The sequence below is a fragment of the Molossus molossus genome, unplaced genomic scaffold, assembly GCF_014108415.1.
Source record: "Molossus molossus isolate mMolMol1 unplaced genomic scaffold, mMolMol1.p scaffold_m16_p_18, whole genome shotgun sequence".
NCBI lineage: Eukaryota > Metazoa > Chordata > Mammalia > Chiroptera > Molossidae > Molossus > Molossus molossus.
Genome location: NW_023425353.1, coordinates 15,133,650 through 15,159,257, shown reverse-complemented (window position 1 = coordinate 15,159,257; position 25,608 = coordinate 15,133,650). Strand labels below are relative to the sequence as shown.

General features: G+C 55.3%; 1 protein-coding gene across 2 annotated transcripts; it reads right to left on the bottom strand.

Moving 5' to 3' along the window:
* FAM3D (FAM3 metabolism regulating signaling molecule D) lies at nt 1-25,232 on the bottom strand. Of its 2 annotated transcripts, XM_036267055.1 has the most exons (10): nt 25,189-25,232; nt 22,239-22,288; nt 20,444-20,551; nt 17,225-17,245; nt 13,507-13,624; nt 12,118-12,176; nt 9,144-9,194; nt 4,815-4,899; nt 3,955-4,081; nt 1-339 (listed from the first exon to the last, which is right to left on the bottom strand). In XM_036267055.1, the coding sequence occupies exons 2-10, from the start codon at nt 22,249-22,251 to the stop codon at nt 250-252; spliced, it is 672 nt and encodes a 223-aa protein (XP_036122948.1). In that variant the 5' UTR covers nt 22,252-22,288; nt 25,189-25,232; the 3' UTR covers nt 1-249. The 2 variants fall into 2 exon arrangements, with proteins under 2 accessions (XP_036122948.1, XP_036122949.1); XM_036267056.1 differs by lacking the exon at nt 9,144-9,194.
* Nucleotides 25,233-25,608: the final 376 nt, after the last annotated feature.

The window sequence follows — 25,608 nt, the reverse complement described above, 5'->3', positions numbered from 1 at the left end:
GTGGGCAGTCCGCCCGCTCTCGGGGCAGCAGCCAGAGTTCCGAGGGGAAAGCACACAGAGCGGCTCCGGAAGGACCCTCCGAGGCTCGCCCCCTCCAGGCAGGACAGTGCCTCAGCCCCTGGAGGCTTTTGTTCCCACAGAGTGCGGGGTTCAGCACCTTCCTGCTGCCACGACTGGTCCCTTGTCCTCTGCTGTCCCTCAGCTCCATCCAGTCCAGCTTGCGGCCACCCAGGGGGAGCTGAAGAAGCCCTAAATCACCTTCCGGGGCACACAGCCCTCCAGCTCGAGCAGCTCCGGCCAGCCATCGTATTTGTTCTTGCCGGGGTCATTCTTTAAGAACTAGAGAGCAAGAGACGAGGGAGAAACAGGGGTAATGGGGGAGGCTGTTCAGAACTCACACCTGCATTTGCGTTGTGCTTTAAAACCTAAATGCCTTCACTTATTTCATCCTCACTACTGTTCCATGGTGTGCAGCGTTGGATATTACTAGCCCATTTCACAGATGGGCAGACTGAGGCTCAGAGGGGCTGCAACTTGCCCAAGGTTTCAGAGTTGGGATCAGAGCCTAGTAACTGCCTGTCACGGGGTGTTGGTGGTTGTGAGGGACACCCCCACGAGGATGGGGCTGCAGAGTTTAGTCCCTCTCCCAAATTCTCCATCAGCCCCTCTAGACACCCCAAATAATAGTAAAAAAGCATCCTAGCCATTATTGAATGCTTGCTGTATACCAGGCACAAGGTGCCTTATGTATTTAATCCTCACAGTAGCCCTAAGAAGTGCATACTATTATCATCCCATTACACAGATGGGGAAACCGAGGCACATGGGGTCAAAGTAACAGCTTATGGCCACCCACCTGGTACGTGGCAGAACCACTGGGTAATATTAATTCATATTGGTAATAAACACATAAAAGGTACAAAATTAGTTAAGATGTGTTTAAAATGCCCAGGCTTAGTTTTTGGGAAAAAAAGTGTAAATGGCAAAACCTACGGTTGGAATAATTGTGGCTAACCCTTAGGAAGAAAAATCAGAGTCTAGCCCTGGCCAGTTTGGCTCAGCGTGTTGGCCTGCGGTCCGGAGAGACCCGGGTTCGGTTCCCGCTAAGGGCACGTACTTCGGTTGCAGTTTGTCCCCGGCCCTGGTTGGTCATGCGGGTGGCAGCCACTCGATGTGTCCCTTCACGTCGATGTTTCTCACTCTCTCTCCCTTCCTCTCTCTCCCTTCCACTCTATCTGTACAAAAAATGGAAAAATATCCTCGGGTGAGGATTAAATAAATAAATAAATAAATAAATAAATAAATAAGAAAAAACAGAGTCTAGACGCTGCCAGTTTCCCACGTGTGGGAACAAATCACATGATGGTTTCATCGCATCATGGTCTTTGGTTCATTTGTGGGCGACGGGTCCTACTCAGCTGCTAGTGAATTTCAGGTGAAGGATGGTGCTGACTTCTCCCTATTTATCTGCTTCTCTGTGTTGTCTTGGCCCAGTTTTGATGGGTCTGGAACTGTGCTTTAAGGAGGACAGCGCCTGCCCTGCATCTGCCCTGCTCTGCCCTGCCCTGCATCTGCCCTGCTCTGCCCTGCATCTGCCCTGCTCTGCCCTGCCCTGCATCTGCCCTGCTCTGCCCTGCATCTGCCCTGCTCTGCCCTGCTCTGCCCTGCATCTGCCCTGCTCTGCCCTGCATCTGCCCTGCTCTGCCCTGCTCTGCCCTGCATCTGCCCTGCTCTGCCCTGCATCTGCCCTGCTCTGCCCTGCATCTGCCCTGCATCTGCCTGCTCTGCCCTGCATCTGCCCTGCATCTGCCCTGCTCTGCCCTGCATCTGCCCTGCTCTGCCCTGCCCTGCATCTGCCCTGCTCTGCCCTGCTCTGCCCTGCCCTGCCCTGCCCTGCATCTGCCCTGCATCTGCCCTGCTCTGCCCTGCATCTGCCCTGCTCTGCCCTGCATCTGCCCTGCCCTGCTCTGCCCTGCATCTGCCCTGCATCTGCCCTGCATCTGCCCTGCTCTGCCCTGCTCTGCCCTGCCCTGCCCTGCCCTGCATCTGCCCTGCATCTGCCCTGCTCTGCCCTGCTCTGCCCTGCCCTGCATCTGCCCTGCATCTGCCTGCTGCCTGCCCTGCATCTGCCCTGCATCTGCCCTGCTCTGCCCTGCTCTGCCCTGCTCTGCCCTGCATCTGCCCTGCTCTGCCCGGCATCTGCCCTGCTCTGCCCGGCATCTGCCCTGCTCTGCCCTGCATTTGCCCTGCATCTGCCCTGCTCTGCCCTGCCCTGCCCTGCTCTGCCCTGCTCTGCCCGGCATCTGCCCTGCTCTGCCCTGCATCTGCCCTGCCCTGCCCTGCTCTGCCCTGCTCTGCCCTGCTCTGCCCTGCATTTGCCCTGCATCTGCCCTGCTCTGCCCTGCATCTGCCCTGCTCTGCCCTGCATCTGCCCTGCATCTGCCCTGCATTTGCCCTGCATCTGCCCTGCTCTGCCCTGCATCTGCCCTGCCCTGCATCTGCCCTGCATCTGCCCTGCTCTGCCCTGCATCTGCCCTGCTCTGCCCTGCTCTGCCCTGCTCTGCCCTGCATCTGCCCTGCTCTGCCCTGCATCTGCCCTGCTCTGCCATGCATCTGCCCTGCTCTGCCCTGCTCTGCCCTGCTCTGCCATGCATCTGCCCTGCTCTGCCCTGCCCTGTATCTGCCCTGCTCTGCCTCCGCAGCCCCTAATCCAGGAAGCTGGTCTGGTCTGATCATTGCGGTGCCTCCCCCCACCGTCTTTGGAAGGTTCCCCTCCCACAGCGCTCTCCATGCTCAGCCAGGGTGTCCACGCTGAAAGCAGCCTGCACAGGAAATCTCTGTGGAGGCAGCAGGCCTGAGTGAGAAATCCATCTGCATCATTGAGACCCAGGCAACTGGTCAAAACCTCTCCGAGGCTCCAGATCCTCCTCTGTGAGATGGGATGATAATGGTACCTACTTCATGGTGGGTGTTAAATGAGACCCTGCGGGGCACTTGCTCAGGCTCCTGCACAGAGCAAGCGCTTGCTGAATGCTAGGCTTTCTTATGATCAGTGTGCTCTTGTTGCTCTCCCTCTTAAGCATCCCATGGCTCCCCACTGCCTTCAGGACAGAATCCATGCCCCCAAGTGGTCCCACATGTCTGAATCACTGGAGCTGGGCAGAGCTGAGCATTCTCATCACTGTGCCAGGGAAGGCCTGGCCGGTTCTCTCAGGTTTCAGACATGCTGAGCTGGGGGATGCACAGATGGGGACCGCCTTGGGCAAGGGGAGAAGATGAAGCATCTCCCTGGGGCCCCCATCCCTCTGTCGACAATCCTTTCCTTCTGTGAGTGCTCCTCAAACTCCACCTCTGAGTACCTCCTTGACCCCCTCTCCTTAGGCCACCCTGGGTAGTGACTGTGGAGCCCCATGTCGAGGACCCCTCCTGACTCCTTCCACATACTCAAGTGTGCTCTTCTGTGTCCCCTTCTTGGTGCAAGTTCACCCTCTCCACAGGGTCTCAGAAAGGGCCTCAGGCTCCCCTGGTCCAAACCCTCCCCTTTACAGGTGGGGAGACTGAGGCCTGGGGAGAGGAGGAGCTGGGTAAAATGGGACCAGAAGACAGGCCTCCTGACCCTGCTCTGGGCTCCCCTCCCCCCGCCGTGCGCTTCATCTCTCACATCCACTTCATTTCCTTCCATGCTTCACTCTCCTGTACCTGCCTCTCCTTCCCTTCGGTTTGGAACTTACCTGTGTACCCCTGCATTTCTACAAATCCTGGCCAAGTGGTCGAGACCACCACCTTCTGGGGGACTAGCCAGTGAGGCCGCCCTGACCTCTGGGGTGGATGACAGCCAAGTGGCTCTGTCCACACTACCCTGTGTGTCCTTCCCAAGCCACCCCAGTTCTTATCCATCATCCCTGGCTCTGCCCCCAACCGCTCCCCGGGATGGGGAGGCCGCCAGGAACCCACCTGCTCAAAGGGACTTTTATTGTCCATGTCTCTGGCCCCCAAGAAGACCCAGCTGTCCCGGAAGCCCAGCTGCTTTGCGTAGGAGCTGCCCAGGTTGGAAAAGAGCTTCCTGATCTCATCGTTCATTCTGCAGAGGATCAGAGAGGATGGTCAGGCAGATGGCAGAGGGTGAGCTTCTCAAGCACTGGGAGCCACGTGCTGCAGGGACCGCGGGGCCACTGGGAGAAGCGGGCGGTGGCCAGGACTCCTCCCCAACGGCCACTCAGGGAGCTGGACAGGTGTTCGAACAGTTCCACTTCTGTTCACAAATGTAACGTATGTTCATTTGGAAAATACGGAACAATTAAGAAGTATTTACAGCATCACCCCCTTGACATAATCACTGTAAAATTTTAATCTTTTTTTCATGTCTTTCCCCCATGTATTGTGAGATCATACCAACTCTTTCGTAACCTGCTTTTTTTTCACTTAGCACTAAAGGATGAACACCTGAAACTAATACAAGACAGAACGGTAATCAAAGATAAAATAAGAAATACTAAAGGATGAGTATTCTCCCATGTCCTTAAATATTTTCGACACCCATTTGTGATGCAGTGAATGCTCTTAGGTATGTTTAAGTATGTGTCATATATCACCGCGTCATGGGTTCTGCAACTGGTCAGCACGTTGGACAGGGAGAGTGTCCAGCTGTTTACTGTTGTGACCGCGGCTGTAATGACCCTCCTTGGTGCACTTGTCTGGTTTCTTAGGAGAAGTTGCCAGAAGATGGGGCTGGTGGGGAGTGGAACGGGCTGGGGGGTTTGGGAGCCTTAGGTTCCCTTCTCCCCCCAGCGTGGCAGGTGGAGGTTCCAGCTTACTTGGTCCCCGGGTCGTCGTAGGAGGCCACCAGCACCAGCACGTCCGCTGGAATCTCTCTGAGGAATTTCACCAGGAGCGAAGGATCTGGGAGGAAGGAAGGCAAGGTGCCAGTCACTCCGGGGAGACTCTCATCCTCTCCGACAGCCCAGGAGTGGCCGGGCAGGCTGACACCAAGCTCCATCTGCAGCCTCGGGCCGGCAGGGGGCGGCATCCCGGGTGAGCCTCCCACCCTGACCGAGGCCGTCCCCATTCAGGGGGCTAGGGGGGCTGGGTGGGCTGTGGACCGTGAACGTTCCCCAGCTGATTCTGATGTGCAGCTGGGGGTGGGAACCACTGGTCTAAGAGCCACTGGGGACTTTCACCCGGGGACGGAGCTCAGTCCTCTCTCGGGAGCTCTGGGCTCTTTGCACCGCACCCCCTTCTACCATGGTTAAGAATCTAGTTTATCTGTGTTGACGTTATTTATTTTTTGAAATTAAAATATAGTTAACATATAATATTATATTGGTTTCACGTGTACAACATAGTGATTTCACATTTATACACCTTACGAAGTGATACCATGGTAAGTCTAGTAACCATCTGTCACTGTGCAAAGTTACTGCAATATTAATGACCATATTCCCGGTGCTGCGCATTACAGCCCTGTGACTTACTCATTTTATAACGAGAAGTCTGTGCCCCTTATTCCTCTGCACCTTCTTCGCCACTCCCCCCAACTCTCTGGCAACCATCAGCTTGTTCTCTGTGTCTGTGAGTCAGCTTCCATTTTGTTTGTTTTGTTTTTTTTAGATTCCATATATAAGGGAAATCATATGGTATTTGTTCTTCTCTGTCTGACATTTCATTTAGCATACTATCCTGTAGGTCCATCCATGTTGTCACAAATGGTCAGATTTTATTCTTTTCTTATGGCTGAGTAATATTTCACCACATACACCCCCCCCCCCACTTCTTTATCTGTTCATCTAGTAATGGACACCTAGGTTGCCTCTATATCTTGGCTATTGTAAATAATGCTGCAATGAACCTAAGGGTGCATATGTCTTTTTGAATGAATGTTTTGGGTTTCTATGGAGGGCACACACACAGCCTGCAGGTAACTGGGGTCACTGAGAGGACTTGGGCTCCTACAACTCTCCAGCTTGATCAAGGAGCAAGGCTCCGTTTGTGACTTTAACACCTCCCTGCACTGTGAAGTCTCTGATTTGACAGAGAGTAGGCCTGGGTGCCAGGGAGGCATCAGTTCCGTGCTCCCTCGTTGGACACTTATTTGTTTCTGATGTGCTTATTTTCATGACCATAAAGGTAATAATGGCTTTCTGCTTAGGGCAATGATATAATTTCCTTTGAAGATATATTTATTCAGATTTAAAAAGTGAGACAATTTAAAGAAAAACTCTGATAATGCAGATGGTTCTCTGGATATGGTGTAATATGTGCAAGGGCTCTTGAATGGTTGACATATGGTAAGACTGGCCTAGTGGGTAAAGCACCAGCTACATCTGCCAAACGAGGAAGATTAATAGCCCTGCTCACAGCATTTTTGTAAAGATTGGATGTGACAATGATTCTGGGTATACAGTCAGTACACTATAATGGAATTACAGGACAGACTACACAATTTTCAGGGTCCGGTGCAAAATGAGAATGTGGGGGCTTTTTGTTAAAAAATTATTAAGGCCCTGGCCGGTTTGGCTCAGCGGTTGGAGCGTCGGCCTGCGGGACAGAGAGACCCGGGTTCGGTTCCCGCTAAGGGCACATACCTCGGTTGCAGTTTGTCCCTGGCCCTGGTTGGTCGTGTGGGTGGCAGCCACTCGATGTGTCCCTTCACATCGATGTTTCTCTCTCTCTCTCTCTCTCTCTCTCTCTCTCTCTCTCTTCCTCTCTCTCCCTCCGGCTCTATCTGAACAAAAAATGGAAAAATGTCCTCGAGTGAGGATAAAGAAAAAAAAAATTATTAAGAATTTCAAGAACGTCAAACCAAGCATGAGTTTCCTCTAAGTTCGGGGCCTCTGTGACTGCCCACCCACAGGCCACACACCCACAATAGTTCCCTGATTCTTAGTATTCTGTGGTGATGTTTTGGACGTATGGGAAGAACGGGTCCCCAAGCAGGGCCAGCCACTAGCCAGTTAGTCATACAGAAGCCCCCAGTCAATGACAATGACCACAGCGGCTCTGTTGTGAAACGGCCCCGAACTCGAGATAAGAGAATGAGCGCTGAAAGCACCATTCATTCATCAGCCACTGTCAGGAGCTGGCTCTGGTCTGGACTGTAGATGTTTGGAAAAAATGAAGTGTGCCTTCCCTTCATTATCATCTCACTGCAAGAAGTCCTTGTCTGGCCCTGTCTCCTGTGGGAAGGGGCGACTTGTTCTCAGTGTGGTTCTGTTTCTGGTTCCCACAGCCACGATGACATCCAAGTTCATAATAAGACATTACAACACTTAGTTTCACCTTTTAACTTATTTTCTCCCCTTTCCTGACAGATGGCCTCCTTGCTTCTGAACCATGTGGACAGAGTGAGGGAGGAGGGAGGGCAAGGGAGAGGACTGAACTAACCTCCCCTCCGCCAGCCCGGCTGGCTTTCCTCCAGCTACGTACTGAGAGTTATTTAATCCTCTCATCAGTGCTATGAGGTAGACACCATAGCTACTTTGGAGCTGTCACCTGCCTCAGGTCATGTAGCCTGAAGTCTCTGACTCCAGAGACTGGTCCTTTTCCATAAACCTGACCCAAGGTCGCTGTGTGAGCTCCACCCACGCTATCCTCCCCTTCAGCAATAGCCAACCCCCCCGCCACCTCCCGGTCCTGGGGGTGTGTCTGCAGCATGGGGGCAGGCCTGAAGACTCCTGTGTGGCCCTGTGGCGGGCTCCAGGTTGGCATGTCCCTGGCCTGCAGACCCTAGCTGTGAGGACGGCCATCATGGTACCCTATGAAACCCTGGGCCCAGGAGGGTCCCCGCTGCCTGTCTGGAAGGTGCTGCTGTAGATCACTTCCAAACAGGTCCCAGCTGTGGCTTCGGGGCAGCAGGATCCCATTTCTCCTTTCAACCCCTCTGTTCACAAATCCCAGAGGCTTCTCAGTCTCTGCTGCCTGGTGGCCTTCTCCCCTTTGCCAGTAAGGTAGGTTTTCTCTGGAGGTGGAGGCAAAGTTGGGGATTCAGGGGAGATGGACGCCAGCTGATTAGTGGCAGCAGAGCCCCATTCCACTGTGCGAGGAGCTGGGGCGAGGACGTGTCCCATGCTCAGCACACTGGGACGCCCCAGGCCCAGAGCTGGACTTGTGATCACAGGGACGTGGGCTGAACTGAATTCATCCATCCCCACGGAGATCAGTCCTTGTAGGGCCCAGACCTCGGCTCAGTGCAAAGGGCCAACATGCTGCTTTCCATTCCTGCCGAGGCGCCCTGGGCGGGCACTGATTCCACCACAATCGGAAGATGCGAGAGCGTTGAGCCAGAGTCCTGCCCCCATCTCCGCCAGGTGGGTGACAAAGCTGCTGGGGGGAACTGAGATGTCCCAGCCCCCGACCCAGGTAGCTGAGTGCCCTGCTTGCCTTTGCTCAGGGCCGAGAGGACAGTGACTTCCTGAGGGTGTCCTGTGCAAGCAGAAGCTCAGGAAGCCTGTCTGCGCAGAGAAGAAAGACAGCTGCAGAGAGAGAGCTTGGAGCCTCACAGCTGTCCTTTCTGGGTCCGGGAGGCCGTGTCCTGTCCTTAGGCCACCACGGACCCCTGTGGCCTTAAAATTAAACACCCGTGATCAGGCCGAGCAGACCTGGCCATATACCTCATCCCCAGCATGTCGTTGGACACGGCCTGGCCTCCAACCGCAGGCGCCAGCGTTTCTTGGCCTGAAGGTCTTCTTTGACGTCCACACCCTTGTCTGTGCCCGGGGCAGGCCCGAGTGTGGGGTGTGCCATGGAGTTAGGGGTGGGAGCCCCCAGCTGCCTTGCCCTCCGGGGCATCTCTGAGGCATGTGTTTGACACTGGCTCTGAGTTTCAATTGCCCAGTGTTCAGTCACTTGATAACGCACTGGCTGCTTTCCTGTCCCTGTCGCGCTTCTCTATGGATACATTTTGCGATCACCTCCTCCCCCAAAGAACATTGCACCTGAACCCTTGTCTCAGGATCTGTGCCTGGGAGAGCCCAGTAGACAGCAGAGAAGCGTGTCCAAGGTGGCGGGTCGACACGAACCCCCACCATGCCTCTTTCTGGTTGGTTTCCGTGGAAATAAGAGCCAAGCCTCCCAACACCCCGATAGCTCCTGTGCCACAGGGAGGAGCTCAGCCCACCCGCGACCTCATCACCAACAGAGGTGCCTACCTCCAGAGTACATGTCAAAAGAGTCCTGTCTCAGCACGGCTCCCGTGACCCCTAAGGGATGAGAGAGCAGAACTATCATTTGCTGTAATGTGTCATTCTGCCTGTCATTTTGTGAAAACGAGTACTTTTTAGTCTGAAGTCTGAAAATAGAATAATAATGGACTAACGTCAGGTCCTGTGGAAGGCATGAGGACTAAGTGGGTGTCCAGTAACTACAGGGCTGATCTGGGAGGTACAGCGACGTGATGGAGGAGGGTCTCTGGAATTGAATCTAATTTGACCAGTCTGGGTCTTTGCTCTGCTTTAACATTTCCTAATGCACAACTTAACTTTCCACCTCAGTTTTTGCATCTGACCAATGGGCTGTGGGAACTAAATAAAATATATTTAAAGTAGATAGCATGTAAGGTACAATATAGCTGCAACATAGTAATGAAAGTAACTACAAGTGTCATCATTATTCCCACCTAAATTGAAAATCTGCAATTTGAGCCCTCTGATTCTTGAAAGAAAAGGGATTTTCAGTGGGCTGAACCGTACTCAGTGTCCCGAGTTCAGTAATCTTAATTGTGTTTTGTGGGTTTTGGAAAGGGTCTAAGACCTACAGGGAACCAGGTGTTCCAGAGGGAAATTGCAGTTTTTACTCTCTGCCACTAGATGGGGGTGCTGCAGAGGGGATGGCAGAGATTCTCACCACTCATCCTCCCGGACCCCTTCCCCACGGTAGATTGTGGATTCCGGAAACCAGAAGCCGGTGGGGACTGGGGCCCAGGTAATGGATGCTCTCTGGCTGGGTGGAGGGTGGGGATGGGGGACGGAGCTCACACTGCAGCTCCTCCCAGATTCTTCAAGCCCTAATGTCCAAGCCCCTGGGGCACTTCACCTGGGCCACTCGGAATGGAGAATATGAACCTGTTAAACTGAGATCATGAGCATTTGTGGATTTTTCTGGAATTAGAGGGAGGAGATATAGTCTGAAGTTTCTCAGAGTAATCTCTAGCCCCTGTAGGGTTAAAAACCACCAATCTTTAACAATCCGTTTGTTCTGGCTCATTATACAGTCAAGGACTCTGACCCCAGAAGTGATTCTTGGAGGTTCGGAGCTGGCATACGTAGGTGCTGCATACATGCTTGGAGACACTTCTAGTCTCGGGAGGCCGTTCAGTTGAGTGATTGAGACCTGGAGCCAGCCAGATCCGGGTTAGAATCTAGACGACTCTATGGGCTGTGTAACCGTGGGCAAGCCGCCTAACCTCTCTGAGCTCCCATTGCTCACCTGGAACATGGGGTACTGAGAACATGGGGTGCCATTCTAGCGTGGGGATGCGGCCAAGTGAAATAGCTAACACACAGTAGATAATCAATAAATATTAGTTTTTAGTGTTGTCGGCGGTTGTTTTTACATTTGGACTTTGTGAGGGGTGAGGAGGAAGGCCCCAGTCTGAGCCCATGTCATCAGAGACTGTTCGGGAGGCCTCTGGCAGTGGCCCACTTGGGGGGAGAGAAACCAGCAGGTTTCAGCCAGGCCAGCTGCGGCCAGAGCTGTTTCCTGTATGCCCGGAGAGCGCTCGGGGCCCTGTCTGAGCCGCCTGCGCACCCCCTACAGGAAGGGGCCACCCAAGGAGTGACTCTGCCTCTCCTCAAGACTGTGGAGGAGGCCCGCCCTTCTTGGCCTCCTACCTCCCAGCCCCCACCCTTGCTGAGCTCCCAGGAAGTTGTCCTGGGCTGCCCTCCGACCCTGCTCTAGCAAAGCTCCTGGAAAATGCTCCTCTAGGAGGTTCCCATCCTACCTTGTCCCTTCCTAGGTGCAGCAGTGTGGTCACATGCCACACTCAAGATTGACTTTTCTCTCCCCAGCGCCTACTGTGCCCCTTTCCCATCTGCCCTGACCGTTGTCCCAGAAAGTGGCTCTTAGATCCAGAGAAATGGCCTTTGTTCCCATCTGAGACCCGAGGACAGAGAGGAGGCTCTTTCTTGGCTGAGGCCAGACCACCTGGTCCTTATTTGAAGCCTGTAATCCAAGCCCATCCTGAAATACAGCCCTGTTCCAAGCTCGGCCTGCAGTCGGCGTCTCATTCATCACCTGCTGGAGATGCAGGGTTAGTGAGATGTGTCTCCCTGCCTCCAGCATCCCTACTGCAAGCTGGAAAGAAGTTTCTGGAATGCAGGGCTAAGGCCTTTCTGAGGTTCCTCACTGCCCTCTGCTTCAAGCCCACACTTTTTAATCGGATGCACAGTCCCTGGTCCTCTGGCCTGCTGGCCTCTCCAGCCTCGCCTCTCGCCACTGCGAGAAAGACCCTGTGAGACCCCGAGGGCCTCTCCTCCCCCCTCGCTTCCCTGATCCCGGCACAATGCTGCCTCAGCCTGGAAGGAGTCTCCCCCACTTTTCTCCTGGCCACCCTACTCTACTTCAGGCCTCAGCGGACCATCACCCACCTCCCCTGACGGCCCTGCCCCCAGCTCTGTGTCCCAGCCAGAGCTGTGCTTCCTTCTCCAGAGAGGCTCCCCACCTTGCGACTGTGTGTGAGCTCCACGGACACCCACAGGGGGTTGCGAAGCCAGGGCCTGTTCTTCTAGCTCACAGCTGACCCCCCGCCCCCCCGCCACCCCCGTGCTCTGGGCAGGGTCTGGCCCACTGTGGCTGCTGCAGAACATGGCTGGATCAATGAGTGAAGGTGTGCACTCAGCTCATGGTCCTATGTTGTCATCGGTTGTTCCTTGTGGTTTCATGCGAGTTGGTTTAAACCTCAAGGAGAAGCATGTCCTCCAGGGGCAGGCACACAGGCAGGGGCCTGGCCAGGATGGTGGCAGGACCGGGTCTTTCATACCTTCTGTTCCCACAGGCCAGCCAGACCTCCCTTCCTGGCGCTGCAATGAGCCTGGGCATGTGGCAAGAGCTGAGCCAATGTCGGCTGAATGATGACTGCACCCCACCCCACCCCGGGGGCCATCTGGGGGCGGACCAGCAGCTCACCATTCACCAGGGCGATGTTCAGGCCTCTGCCTACATTGTCTTTCACAGGACTGATGATCCTGGAGATGAAAAAAAAACAAACAAACCACACCAGTCGGTCCCAAGTGTGGACTGAACACTGCTTCCTAGCCTCTGGACCTGGGAGAGGGCCCACAGAAGCATCCGGAAGCATCCAGATGATCTGGGCCATCTGTTTCGCCTGGAAACATGCGATGGGCTGCATTCTCCAGGGAGCCACTCATGGCTTGTTTGGACCAGAACAGTCTGCTCAGGGAAGAGGGAAGGACCCCGCCTGGGGCTCTGAGGTGTCGGAGGTGGGGCCGGCCCACCTCCCCAGGCCATGAGGAAAGCAGAACCTAGAATGTTGCTGCTGTCCTGCAGGTCTGGGATCCCCACGTGGAGCCCAACTGTGTCCCTGCCCACCTGGTATCCTCACTCCTGTCTTCTGGTGCCTTGGGAAAACTGTCCTTCTCCCACTCAGGCCAAGGTGGTTCTCAGGACAAAGCTCTCCCAGGCTTAAACATCAGCACACCCCGTGCCTCCGGCCACAGCGACGGGGCCAGGCATAGCCATGTGACCCAGGCCGCAGTGAGACCTCGTGTGGAGACTTTCACAGGGGTAATTCAGATGGAAAGCTCTCCTCCTCGCGGGGTGCTGGTTAGGGCTAAGCGTTCACCCGCGTGGCCTCCCTCCTTCCCAAGGACGAGGCCTATCCTCAGCAGAGGACAGCAGAGCTGAGGACCATGCGAGAGGAAGCCCTGATGACACGTTTGACCCCCTGGGTGCAGCTGTTCCTGAGCCACTGCCTCTGGTACGTGAGGCGCTAGGCTCCTTGCTTTGCCTATGCCTTGGAGTCAGGATTGGAACCCTGACGAAAACCCTGCCCGTGGCTTCTTCCGTAGGATGAACCCGTTGTCCCGTGGCTCTCACTACCTGGAACTTTCTCTTGCGCCTGGAAGTCTTGGCACCTCCTGCATTCAGACTTTGATGCCTGGTCTTGATGAACCCTCCCCATAGGCATTCCCCTTTGTAGGAAGCCCAGCAGCTTGGCTGTCAGACAGACCTGCGTTCAAATCCTGCCTCTACCACCAGTTAGCTGAGCAACCCTGCCTGACCCTCCATGTCCTCATCTTTACAAAGGGAATCCTTATAGCCTCGCCTCTGGGAGCGTTGGGATTGAATGAGATGATGTTGTGAGCCCTTAGCGGGGTGCTGGCAGCCACAGAAGCTATTAGTGTTATTGTTATCTGTGACTCCCACCCAGAGTAAAAGGACGCATTTGGAAGGTGCGGGCTGGTCTCAGGGCCTGTCTCCGCAGCCTCTGAATTAGCTAATTAACGAATGAATGAAATAAAAGAAACGAAATACAGGAGTCCCTCCGGTACTTACACATGGTCTTCGAAGCATATAGAGGGGCCCACGACGTTGGCAGCCCCACTTGAGATTTTAAAAGCAAAGAAGTTGTCTGGACAGGACTTGCTGAGGCCACACTTAGTCTTCACGACAGCTGGGGAGGGAACAGACCGGCTTTGGTGGCAGGAGTTGTGGGTCGGACCACCCAGAATCCATATTCTGGCTTCCCGGCTCAGCCCCGCCCCAGCGCAGCCCCGCCCCAGCGCAGCCCCGCCCCAGCGCAGCCCCGCCCCAGCGCAGCCCCAGCGCAGCCCCAGCGCAGCCCCAGCGCAGCCCCAGCGCAGCCCCAGCGCAGCCCCAGCGCAGCCCCAGCCCCACCACAGCCCCAGTGTAGCCCAGCCCCACTGCAGTCCCACCACAGACCCAGCCCCACCACAGCCCAGCCCCATCAGGGCCCCAGCCCCAGCGCAGCGCCGGTTCCACGCAGGCCCTGATAAGTGCGTGTGGAGTGATGCGTGTGGTAATGACACTGTCATTATGGTGAAAAGATGCTCTTGAGAACCTCTTTCTGGGGCTACAGCAGCTGTTTGAGCTCCCTCTCCTCCAGAGACCCCTGTGGATGCTTCCTGGGGGCCCTAGCATGGTGGGTGGGAGCATCTCTCACCAGTGGGTTCCCTTGGGCAAGTCTTCAACCTCCTGGCACCTCAACTGCCTTATCTGTGAATTGGGATAACTATGGTGGCTTCCCCACTGAGTTCTTGTGTGGAATAAATGAGCGCAGGTGACTATCGACTATTCTTATCTTCCAGTCATTACTCATTTATTGAGCACCTACTGTGGGCGGGACCCTGGGACATAGCAGGGACAGGTAGGCAGTGCCGGCCCTCTCACCCAGTGATTAGCACGGTCCTGGAAACCCACTGAGGACAGACAATGTGGCATCTCTGATTATTGCAGTCGTGTTAAGGCCTGTGTCCTCTCCACATGGCTTCACAGGGCCAACCAGGAAGGGGCGTGTAGGCTGGCCCCCCAAACACAGCCCTGAGCCACTCGGCCATCCGAGGGCTCTTTGAAAGCTGGGACGTCAGCTGCACGCTCGGCCTGGCAGGTTTTAATATATGCTAATGGATGTTTTTACCATCACCTGACATCTGGGAAGGTACCACTAGGGAGAACTGGAACTGGAGAAAGTTCACCTGCAGAGGGAAAGCAGCGGGTGGGCAGCCTCTCTCCCTCAAGCCCCTGTGCTGGTGGCTGGCTGAGCTGAGCCATCTGGGGCTCGGAGCAAACCCACAGGCTTTTGCACTGAGGGCTTGCTGTGGGCTAGGCACGGGGGCAAGTGCTTTATCTTTATTCTGTTGTTAAATCATTTCAGTAGCTCCTGGGACAGAGTAGGCACTCAGTAAATATTCACTGGGTGACCACACAGGGCATTTGGGCAGGGCTGAGCCCGAGGCTGAGAGTGGGGAGGGACCATGTGGTCTGGATGAATAGCATCTCCAGGGCCCTTGCCAGTCTGTAGGGAGTCTCTGTGAATCAGGAAAAAGTGCCCCTCTGTGGGGACAGCCCACAAGTACAAGGATTGGCATGCCTATGACACTTCTGAGTAGGAAAAGGTGCCCCTTTCTAGGAGTGAATGTAGCCCACACCAGGGTCCCCTTGGCCGAGTTGGCAGTCCTGGTGATCTGAGCGGAATGCCTGTCCTAGGCTCTCTGTCCCTCCCCTGAGTTTCAGCACACCCCCTTGATGGGTGCGACCAGAGATCAACGGGAACATGATCACCAGAGAGTGAGGGCCGAGGGTAGAGACACCCCAGATGGGCTGTTCAAGAGGGACTCGGTGTCCAGGCCTGTGGCTCAGGAGAGAGAGGGCTGGAGACCAGGCAGGACCATCTACAAAGGGTCCCAGCCCTGGCAGCGGGGCTGGCTAAGGATGAGGCTAGGGAGGTGTCCTCGAACCTTATGAGCCTCGGAGCCCCACCTCTGACCACCTGCCCTGCCACAGAGAGGCCCGTTTCCTCTTGAGACCAGAGGGGTTCACTAATGCTGTAGGGGTTGTCCCAGGCCTCGGGAACCACCTGAGAGTTTGCCCAGAGCCTAACCAACTGCAGCCGACTCTGATAAACCCGACGTCAACAAGTCGGCTTAAACAGGCTTTCCCAGAATTGATTTTCTGACCATCGAGCCTTCACAGTCAAGCTGAGGGATGAAGGGGATGATGCCCACGGGTCTCAGCCACTGGGAGGCAGGGGACTTGTTCTCTGAATTTGGGCTTCCCACACACCGTGGGAGTCGGACTCCAGGGCTGTTGCTCAGGGCGCGGCCAGCAAGCTCCGGCGGCTCTCAGTACTCTGCTGGGCCACTTGCCAGAACTTGCTCCCTCTCCCTTTGCCGGCGGTAAAACGAGGCAGTTGGCTTAGATCAGGGTGGTCAAATAGGCTTCCTTGTAGTGTCATGGATCTACCACTAGAGGCTGCGTGGGCGGGAAATGGTGCTGGGATTGGTGGGCGATGTCTACAGTGGGCACGCAAGGTGGGAGGCAGCAGGGTGCCTGTGTGTGCCATCGTCCCAGCAGTGACATCCCAGTGTTTGTTCAGCACCAAGGTGCTGTGACTCTGTCTACTTCAGGAGATGACCCAGGAGGCTTCTAGGAGCTGGGCTGGGGGTGAAGGGGGACTGGGTTGTGTTCATTCCGATAGTCTTTGCTCTCTGTAATCCCACAGTGCACTGGGCCTCCCAGGCCTCTCAGGCCTCTCCAGCAGGCAAAATCCGGTTCCTGGAGCTGCGTTCCTGCTCAGTCACCGCCATGTCGGGCTGAGAGGGGACCTGGCCAGGAGAGCTCACCTCTCTGAGCCTCAGTTTCCTCATCTATAAGATGGGGACAATTACAGCACCCACAGAGGATTGTGGGGAGGATTGCATGAGATGCCTGTGAAATTCTGAAGACATTGGCACACATTAGGCACTCAGTCAATGTCACCATTACCATCTTCACAGCCGTCTCCCCCTTGCACCTCCTTTGTACCTAGGGGCAGGGTCCTTGCCATGCAGACTTCTGCCCTGTCCAATTTGGGGTGTCTCCACTCCTCACATCCCTGACTCTGCAGCCAAGGTCTCCACTGGAACCCCAGCATTCCTGCCTCTGGGTCTTCACATGGGCTGTTCCCAGCTCCACAAGGCACAGCTGAAGAGCCACCTCCTCCCTGGTACCTTCCCTGACCCCATCCCATTGGCAGGGGGTGGCCTTCCTGGAGCCCAGACACTTTGCCCCACCTCTCTTGGCACAGTTGGCACTTCTACCCAACAGGTAATCGGCACCCCCTTCGGCTGGCCTCTGGGGGCCCCGGCAGTGCCTGACATGGAGCTGGTATGGTACTTGGAAGCAGAAACCATGAGGCAAGCTTGGTCAATGCAATGGCGATAATGAGCACGGGCTCCGTCTTCGGGGCTCCCTGCTGGGTGGGGGAGGCAGCAGTGCGGGGCCAGGTGCTGTGACAGGGCGGCGGGGGTGGGCACAGGCTGGACTGAGGGTGGGAGGACTAGGGAAGGGGACAGCTGAGCCAGTCCTGTCAGCCTGGAGGCTGAGAAGGACCATCCCTGCCACAGGGCTCGGGCTTCAGAAGGTCACTGGGCTATGGGAGGAGAGGGCCACACAGGTTCTGGAAAAGGAGATTTTTCTGGGACCCACAGGGCTGGGACTAGAGACCCTGGATTGTCTCACTCTAAGGCAAGAGGGGTGCTGGGGAGACACTTACGGATCTCCTTGGAGACTGGGCCTGTTGGAGAAAAGACAGAATCTGGTTAGAGAAGAAGTGTTTTGGGCCCTTCCTGCAGCATGGAGGTTGGGGCCTGGGGACTAGGGAGTGAGCAGAAGGGACATGAGTGCTGTTGGCCTGGCTGAGCAGAGTCCCCTCCCATGGGGGAGCTGAAATGAGCTAAAAGTCCCCTCTCATCTGGGAGTCCTTCCTCACTTGTCTTCATGAACACACATACACACATGTGCACACACAGGCACACAAATGCACACACATACACAAGCACATGCACACACAAGCATGTACACACACACCTACACATGCAGATGCACTAACATATGCACAGGGACACGTGTGCACACTCATGTACACATGAACACACAAGCACGCATTCTCTCATGGTTAAAAAAAGCGGGGCTCTGTTGTGAGACCCACAGGAGCTGGAGCTCTACTCCCAGCTGTTTGACCAGGTGTGAGTTCTCCTTGACCCCACAGTGGAGGTCCTCACACCCACCTTCACAGGCTGTGGGGGCCGGCCTCAGGGAAGGGCGGGAGTGTGTGGCTGGTGTTGGTCAGCCACCAGAGCGTCCCTTTCCTGAAGTCCCCTGGCACCGACGATTTGCATGGTCTTCGGGCTCGTGGCCACTTCCTGACATCTGCATCCTGGTTGTTTCTGGGGTTCCATGTTAGGTCTCCCATTATACTGGCAGTAAGTCCTAGAGGCCAGGGCTGCCAGTGGCCACAGAAATTCTGAGGGTGGAAACTCTCCTTTTTTGGGGGACCCCACACTGACACTTCCCATTTTGTCATCGGGGGCTGTTCATCCTAGAGTGTCCTCTCCCTGCCTCCAAGACTCCAGGAGTAGGACGGGACCCAGGCTGGACCAGTCATAACATTACATTCCTCTGGGGACAGTCCCTGCCTGGGTTGATACCTGGCCATGAGGGAGCGAGACGTGCCTTTCAGCTCAGCAGGAAGATGAGCATCTGGAGAGATGGCAGCCATCACACCTGCCTTAGAGAGGAAGCTGCCTGTGGAATGAGGCTAAGTAGCAACAAGCAGCGCCCAGGGACATAGAGACTCTGGAGGCTAGATCCAGCCACACCTGAAGCCTGATATCCATGGACTTCCCAATTACACAGCACAGGACAGCCTATGGTTTAAACCAGCTAGAGTTGGGTTTGTCTCTCCCATCTGAAAGAACCCTGCCTGCTTTGCCAGTAAATCAGGAGTTACTCTCCCGATCCCTGTGCCAGGGACCCCGGTGGTGGTTTGGGAAAACCTGTGAACAAATTTAGTCCCAGTTCTCTCGAGACACTTAGTACCTCCTGTTGTAACAGACTGCAAGCTATAAAACCATAAAATAAAATAGATTGGATTAGAAAGAAAACCAAATATATATAAATATATAATAAAATATTAAAAAATAAAATTGTGCCATAGTAATATATGTGCTTCTATATTAATTCAGTAACTACAAGGTGGGGTCTGTGCAACCAGGTTAGGAACTCGGCTCTCGAGACTCTGGATCATGTGAATGCACTCTCATTTCTGTATGTCCTGTGACCATGTCTGTTTGTCACCCCAGCTCAGACCATGAGCTGGTCTCACGTGTTCCTCACTTCAGGGTCTGGGCACTAACACAGAGTAGTTGCTTGATGAATTTGGTTGCAGGTGTTGGTTTGTCAAATCCCAGGTAGTTGAGTTCTGAGAGGGAAAAACTTCTGGGGTCTCCTTCAAACACTGTTTCTTCTCCCATCTCAGGCTGGGCTCTCTCCTCTAGAGGACACCCCTGGTCTCCACTCCTGCCCTGAGCCTCCAGGCCTGACCTGGCCCATCTCCTCCAAGGCCATCAGCACAGCCCCATCCATCTCTAGTCTATAAAGGCAGTGCCCTGGGCCTGGGGACATGATGGCCATCACACATCTGTATAAATCATCCTGACCTGGGTATGAACCATGTTGATAAGGATGAGGTAAGGGGTAGCTGAGACTCCACGGTGGGGAGTTTGTATTAAAGACAGGGTGACTGACTTTTCATTGCCGTGAAGTTATGAGCTGCCCTGGGCCACTATATGTTGTTATGTTTGACTATGTTATTGGAGGTGGTTCTTGATCTTTAAAGAGGACAAATCCCTTCCCTTTCTCTCCTTCCTTTGATAGGATTTGGATCTGGGAGACTTGGGTTACCATTCTTATTCTGACATCTACAAGAGGAAGTTGGAAGTTTCTGTTTTCTCAGACCACACGTAAAACCACAGCATGAGTCTACTCTACAACCACAACATGGGTCACCCATGGGGCATTTGTGAAGATTAAATGAGACTATGCATGTAAAGCAGCTAGCATCCATCACCCATCCATTGCCCATCCATCACCCACTCATCGCCCATCCATCACCCACTCATTGCCCATCCATCACCCATCCATTGCCCATCCATCGCCCATCCATTGCCCATTCACCATCCATTCATCATCCATCCATCCATCCACCCATCCACATCCATCCATCCCTCCATCCATCCATCCATCCATTTTTCTTTCACTGATCGAGTGTTTACTGAGCATCTGCTCTGCACCAGGTGCTAGAAAGATGGATGCACACGAGTTAAATCATTGCCTTCAGGAAGCTTACATTCCAGCTGGTGGAGATAGACAACAGCCAAGTAAATAAACAAATAAATGAGATCAATGATAATACTCTCAAGGAAATAGGCTGACATGACAGAGGCTAAAGTAGGAGGAGGGGATGCGGCTGCAGCTGGGATGGTCAGCGAAGGCATCTCTGAAGAGTTAACATTGAGCAGAGACCTGAAGGCTGAGCAGGAGCTGGCCACATGGAGACCTGCGAGGAGAGGGTCCCAGGCAGAGGGAACAGCAAGTGCAGGTGGAAACCACTCAATGTGCGGACAGTTCACTCCCTCCCTGCTTTACTCCCTCACTCTGTCCTTCCTTCTTGGGCCACATTTGCAAACTAGCCCTTGATCTAGGCACATGCTTTGTCCAGGGCCTCGGAACACTCCTCTGTTCCCTATGGGCTCCAGGCTTTTGACAGCCTGGGGGTGTCCTCTCTCGCCTCCCACCCCACAATGGCTGGGGTCCCCAAAATAAGCCCACACCATGCCATGTCCCTGGTGTCACCAGGGGTGGAAGGAGGAATAGATCCTTGACCCTTAGCCCTGGTCCACAGGCCCTGCCCCTAGCAGTGAGCTGCACTCACCCAGCCAGCGGGGCAGACGGGTGTTTTTCATGCTGATGCTGGTGTAGCTGCGGATGAAGACAAAGGAGATGATCAGGACAAAGATGAAGGCCAGGAACTGAAACAGTCCTGCAGAGCAAGGAGACACTGACATGAGACCACAGCACCAGACCGCATGGCAAGGCCACTCAGCGAGACCGTGTCACGAGACCCCACATTGTGGCTCCACACCACATCCACACTGTGGACCAGCCCACACGCCCACGAGATGAGAGCAGTGTGAACCAGCGAGGATGAGAGTGGGGCGACCATGCTGCAGTGCACCTTCCTGGAGCGCTCCAGAGAGAAAGCTCCAGGGCCGAGGCCTGGGACCCTGCAGCGGGAGGCGGGGGGCAGGAGGCGGGGGGCCGGAGGGGGGAGGGGGGCGGGAGACCAGAGGCAGCCTGCTGCAGCAGTCCTGGAGGGGGCCCTGCCACAGGAGTCAGGAGAGCTGTGTCCAGTGCTCAGGGCAGCCATCCACCGCTGTGTGGCCTCGGACGTGGCTTCTCTGAGTTGGGGTCCCTCCATCACAGAGTGGACGTGGTGACACCTTTGTAACTGAGCCCATGGCTTGCAGGGAGAAGTGTGATAGTTGTCACCAGTAGGCAGCCTCCAGGGTGACTTGGGACGTAGGGTTTGTCCCCCATACATCCCATCAACTCCCCCTGAGGGCCACCACGAATAAGCACACACAGCTCTCGACAGGCACGCACTGGCCTTGCTGAGGCGGCCTGCCTTCCCATCCTGGGGGGCAGCCTCCCGCCTGGGGTGGACCCCCAGCTCCCAGTCCCTTTCCTCAGTCTTCCCCGAGGTGAGAAGCGGGCTCCAGGCCTGGTGGCTGCTGCCGCCTGGATCCAGCCCGGGCATCAGGCAGGGTCCCTCGCTCCTCGCCTGACCTCCCTCTCGGCATCCCTTCTCCTCAGCCTGAACCCAGCTCTGGGGCCTTGTGCTGGTCTCCAGCTGCTTGGGGTGGGCGAGAAGGCCCCATATCCTGTGGGGTGCAGCTCAGATGTGTGGGGTCCCTTATCTCTGAGGACACAGTGTGGTGTAGGCACCCAGAGTTCCTTGTGGGGATCACGGCACACAGCACTCGTTTGGCGCCAGGCCCTGTGCCAGCAGCTTAACCCCATTGTCTCAGAGCCTCCGCGCAGGGACCCTCTGTGCTGGGTCCTACTGGATGTTCCTGTTTCACAGATGGGGAAACTGGCTCAGAGAGGGGTCACTTGGCTAGTAAGTGATAGAGGTGGGATTTGAACCCAGACCAGTGAGCTGACATGGAAGCTTGTGCTCTTCACTCCCTCACAGCTGTTTTGAATGTCAGTGAACTGTGTTCATTTCCTGGTCGGTGCCTCGGTTTCTCGGTCTGTACAGAGAAGACACGGTGTGAAGGTGGAGACCAGAAGGCAAAGTCTTCTCCTCAGGCCCCGCCTACCCTATGAGGGTTCTAGAAAAGCCTTCCTTGAAGCAAATATTTTGCTCCTGATTTCCAGCCAGGGTCGGGTGTTTGCAAGATAAGGAGTCCTCATGATCTCAGCTGGGTTGGGGTTCCTGTGCCAACGGTCTTCTAGCCCTTCAGCTGGAGGCAGCCAGTTGCCTCCCTCCCCCCCCCCCAGCTCCTCCCTGGACTGTTTCCTCCTGGAATTCTGGCCTGACCATTTGAGAAAGATGCAGCCACTTGACCCTGAGTCCAGAACAGGCGGCCTCTGCTGACAGAGATGAGTCCAAACCAACTCCACACCTCAACCTTGAGCCCTGGGATTCCCAGGCCTGGCCCTACCTGATACTCTCATCCTGGGCAGGGGAGAAGCGGCGGGGCTCAGTGGTGGCCTGTGGAGAGAAGAAATTGATTTGGAAACTGGTATCTGGGGTCTGAAAGTGAACAAGCCTGAAGGGTAGGGTGGGCACTTCTAACTGAGCGCACCGACTTTGCAGTTTGGTTCCTTACCATCTGCCTTATGGACTTTCTTCCCTCTCTGCCTCTACAGTAAGGTGAAGTCTGCCAGCCCCCGTCTCTTGGAGAATTGATTTATTTATCCATCCATCCATCCACCCATCCATCCACCCACCCATTCATCCACCCATCCATCCATTCATCCATCCATCTATCCACCCACTCATCCACCCATCCACCCATCCATCCACCCATTTATCCATCCATCCACCCATCCACCCACCCATCCACCCAATCACCCATCCACCCATCCACCCACCCATCCACCCATCACCCATCCACCCATCCACCCATCCACCCATCCACCCATCCACCCATCCATCATCCACCCATCCATACATCCACCCACCCATCCACCCACCCATCCACCCATCCACCCATCCATCCACCCATCCATCATCCATCCATCCATCCACCCACCCACCCACCCCCCCATCCATCATCCATCCATCCACCCATCCATCCATCCACCCACCCATCCACCCATCCACCCACCCATCCACCCATCCACCCATCCTCCACCCATCCATCCATCCACCCACCCATCCACCCATCCATCCACCCATCCATCCATCCATCATCCATCCATCCATCCATCCATCCACCCACCCATCCACCCACCCATCCATCCATCCACCCATCCATCCACCCACCCACCCACCCACCCATCCACCCATCATCCATCCATCCACCCATCCACCCATCCACCCATCCACCCATCCATCTACCCATCCACCCATCCATCCACCCATCCATCCATCCACCCACCCATCCACCCATCCATCCACCCATCCATCCATCCATCCATCATCCATCCATCCATCCATCCATCCACCCACCCATCCACCCACCCATCCATCCATCCATCATCCATCCATCCACCCACCCACCCACCCATCCACCCACCCACCCACCCACCCATCCACCCATCATCCATCCATCCACCCATCCACCCATCCACCCATCCATCTACCCATCCACCCATCCATCCACCCATCCATCCACCCATCCACCCATCCACCCATCCACCCATCCACCCATCCACCCATCCACCCATCCACCCATCATCCATCCATCCACCCATCCACCCATCCACCCATCCATCTACCCATCCACCCACCCATCCACCCATCCATCCACCCATTTATCCATCCATCCACCCATCCACCCATCCACCCATCCACCCATCCATCCATCATCCATCCATCCATCCACCCACCCATCCATTCATTCATCTGTCCATCTACCCATCCAGTCAGCTGAGAGACACTGAGCTAGCTAGCCCCATGGAAACCATCAGGGAGCAGAACTCAGGAGACCTTTGCTGATGCAGCAAAACAAAGAGCGACCAGGACCCGCCTGTAACAGGTGAGCCTGTGCTGGGCGCTTATATGCATTCTGCTTTCCTCGTCGCAGCCGGCGATTTCGGGGCGAGTAAGTGAAGACTCGTCATGGTTAAGCTCAGGGCTACTCAGCTTCCAGGGGTCAGAGTCAGAACGCAGGTGGAGGTCTCTGCTGCCCAGTCCCCACAGGGTCCCACTCCAGTGCTTTTTGTTTCAGAGGAGAGTTGAAATCAAAGTTTCCTCCCTTTTTAAGTCCTGGGCAGGGGGAGGGTCATCGTGGGCCCACATCTCCCCTGTGCCACCCCCAGAGGCCGGCAGTTACCAGTGATCTGACAGCTTTGAAAACCCCCAGCAGGACTCTGGAGATGCTGGGTGTGGAGGGGGTGCTGGGGAGAACTGTCCCCGGTCTCGGGCTCCCCACAGCCAGCTGGAGGGTCTCTGGCAGGGCTCTGGTGGCAGTGACTTGCTCCGACCACTCTTCCTGCCCCTGCCCACCCCAGAACCTTCTTTACCCTAAGAATCTATCTCAACAGACACGGTGTCCAAAGCCCAACTGCCAAGGGTGCAGGAACAAGCTCAGGGACCTGGTCGGGCTGGGTCTGTCATATATATATATATATATATATATATATATATATATATATATATATATACACACACACACACACTTTTATTTTTGAAAGTATTACAGATGTTCCCCATGTCCCCTAATTTTTCCACCTCCAATAACAGCAACAATAAAGGCAAACCCACATCTCCTCGCGAGAATGATAAGAAACCCTCCCACGTCCTGGCCCCACCAGGTCCTCTGGGTGAGAAAGCCGAGCTGTCACTGGCCCTGCCCACAGAGCTTTTGTGAAGTTAACTTTCTGAAATTCAAGTGACCAATCTTTTTCCCCAGACATAAAAATATATATGCTCTTGAATGTTCTTGGGGGTGTTCTGGCAGGGCTCTGTATAGTCTCAGAGCCCAGGCGCCTGGATGAGGCTCAGAGGACATTCTGTGGGGTCCCCTGTGTGTGGAGGATGTAGGATAGCTGGGGGCAGATGGGCTGGAACACAGACAGGGTCAGACAGAAGGGAGAAGGGGACAGATGAATGGACATGGATATTCACAGAGGGAGGATGCGCAGAGATGGAGACAGACAGAGAGACAGGAAAAAGGGGGAGAGCAGAGATAAAGAGAACATATCACCTGTGTACCCCAGATTCGGAGAGAGAGAGGCTGATGGTAGAGAGAGATGAGATGAGGGCAGGGGGCTAGCCTCTCGCTGTCATGCCCATGCCAAGCCGGGACTCTGACTCCAGAAGAGGGGCAGGGAGGGACAGGGGGATGAGGGCTCTCCCAGCTTGATGTCCTCCCTGGAGGAGCCCCGACTGTCCACTCAGCACTCGCAGGGCCCTCTGCTCGTCTGAACCCCCAGATGGCTTACCTTGCTAGCCCGTGGCCGTTCTGGAGCTGAAGCCCAGGACTGGCCTGCCGGGGGTGGGAGGGCGTGCAGGACAGGTGTGCAGGAAGGGTGGGACAGGTTCTCTCCGCAGCCACCCAGGCCCAGAACAGTTTCTTTCTTCCTTGTTCCTGCTGAGATGTCACAACCTGTTATTCAGGTTAGAAAGTTCTGGGGCAAGGGCACAGGGAGATATGCCCTTCTGCCCCCCCTGCGTGGCTCCTGGACAGGCCCAGGCCCAGATATGGTGGCTCCAGGGTCATGCGTGATCACAGGTAGATGGGGTGGGAGGGTGGAAAGTAGGGGTTGGGGGTGGGGAGTGGGAAGTCAAGAACTGCCGAGAATTGCTCCAGTTCTCCCTGACTGGACAGCCCATTGTCTGCCCTCACTGTCCTTGAGCCTCTT

What these genes read in the sequence shown, in the direction of transcription:
- FAM3D (XM_036267055.1), bottom strand. An exon ending in CCCAGTCTCCAAGGAGATCC is followed by an intron (nt 13,625 to 17,224) that starts GTAAGTGTCTCC and finishes TTCCCTCCCCAG; the next exon opens with CTGTCGTGAAGACTAAGTGT. An exon ending in TTTTGACATGTACTCTGGAG is followed by an intron (nt 4,900 to 9,143) that starts GTAGGCACCTCT and finishes CCTTCCTCCCAG; the next exon opens with ATCCTTCGCTCCTGGTGAAA.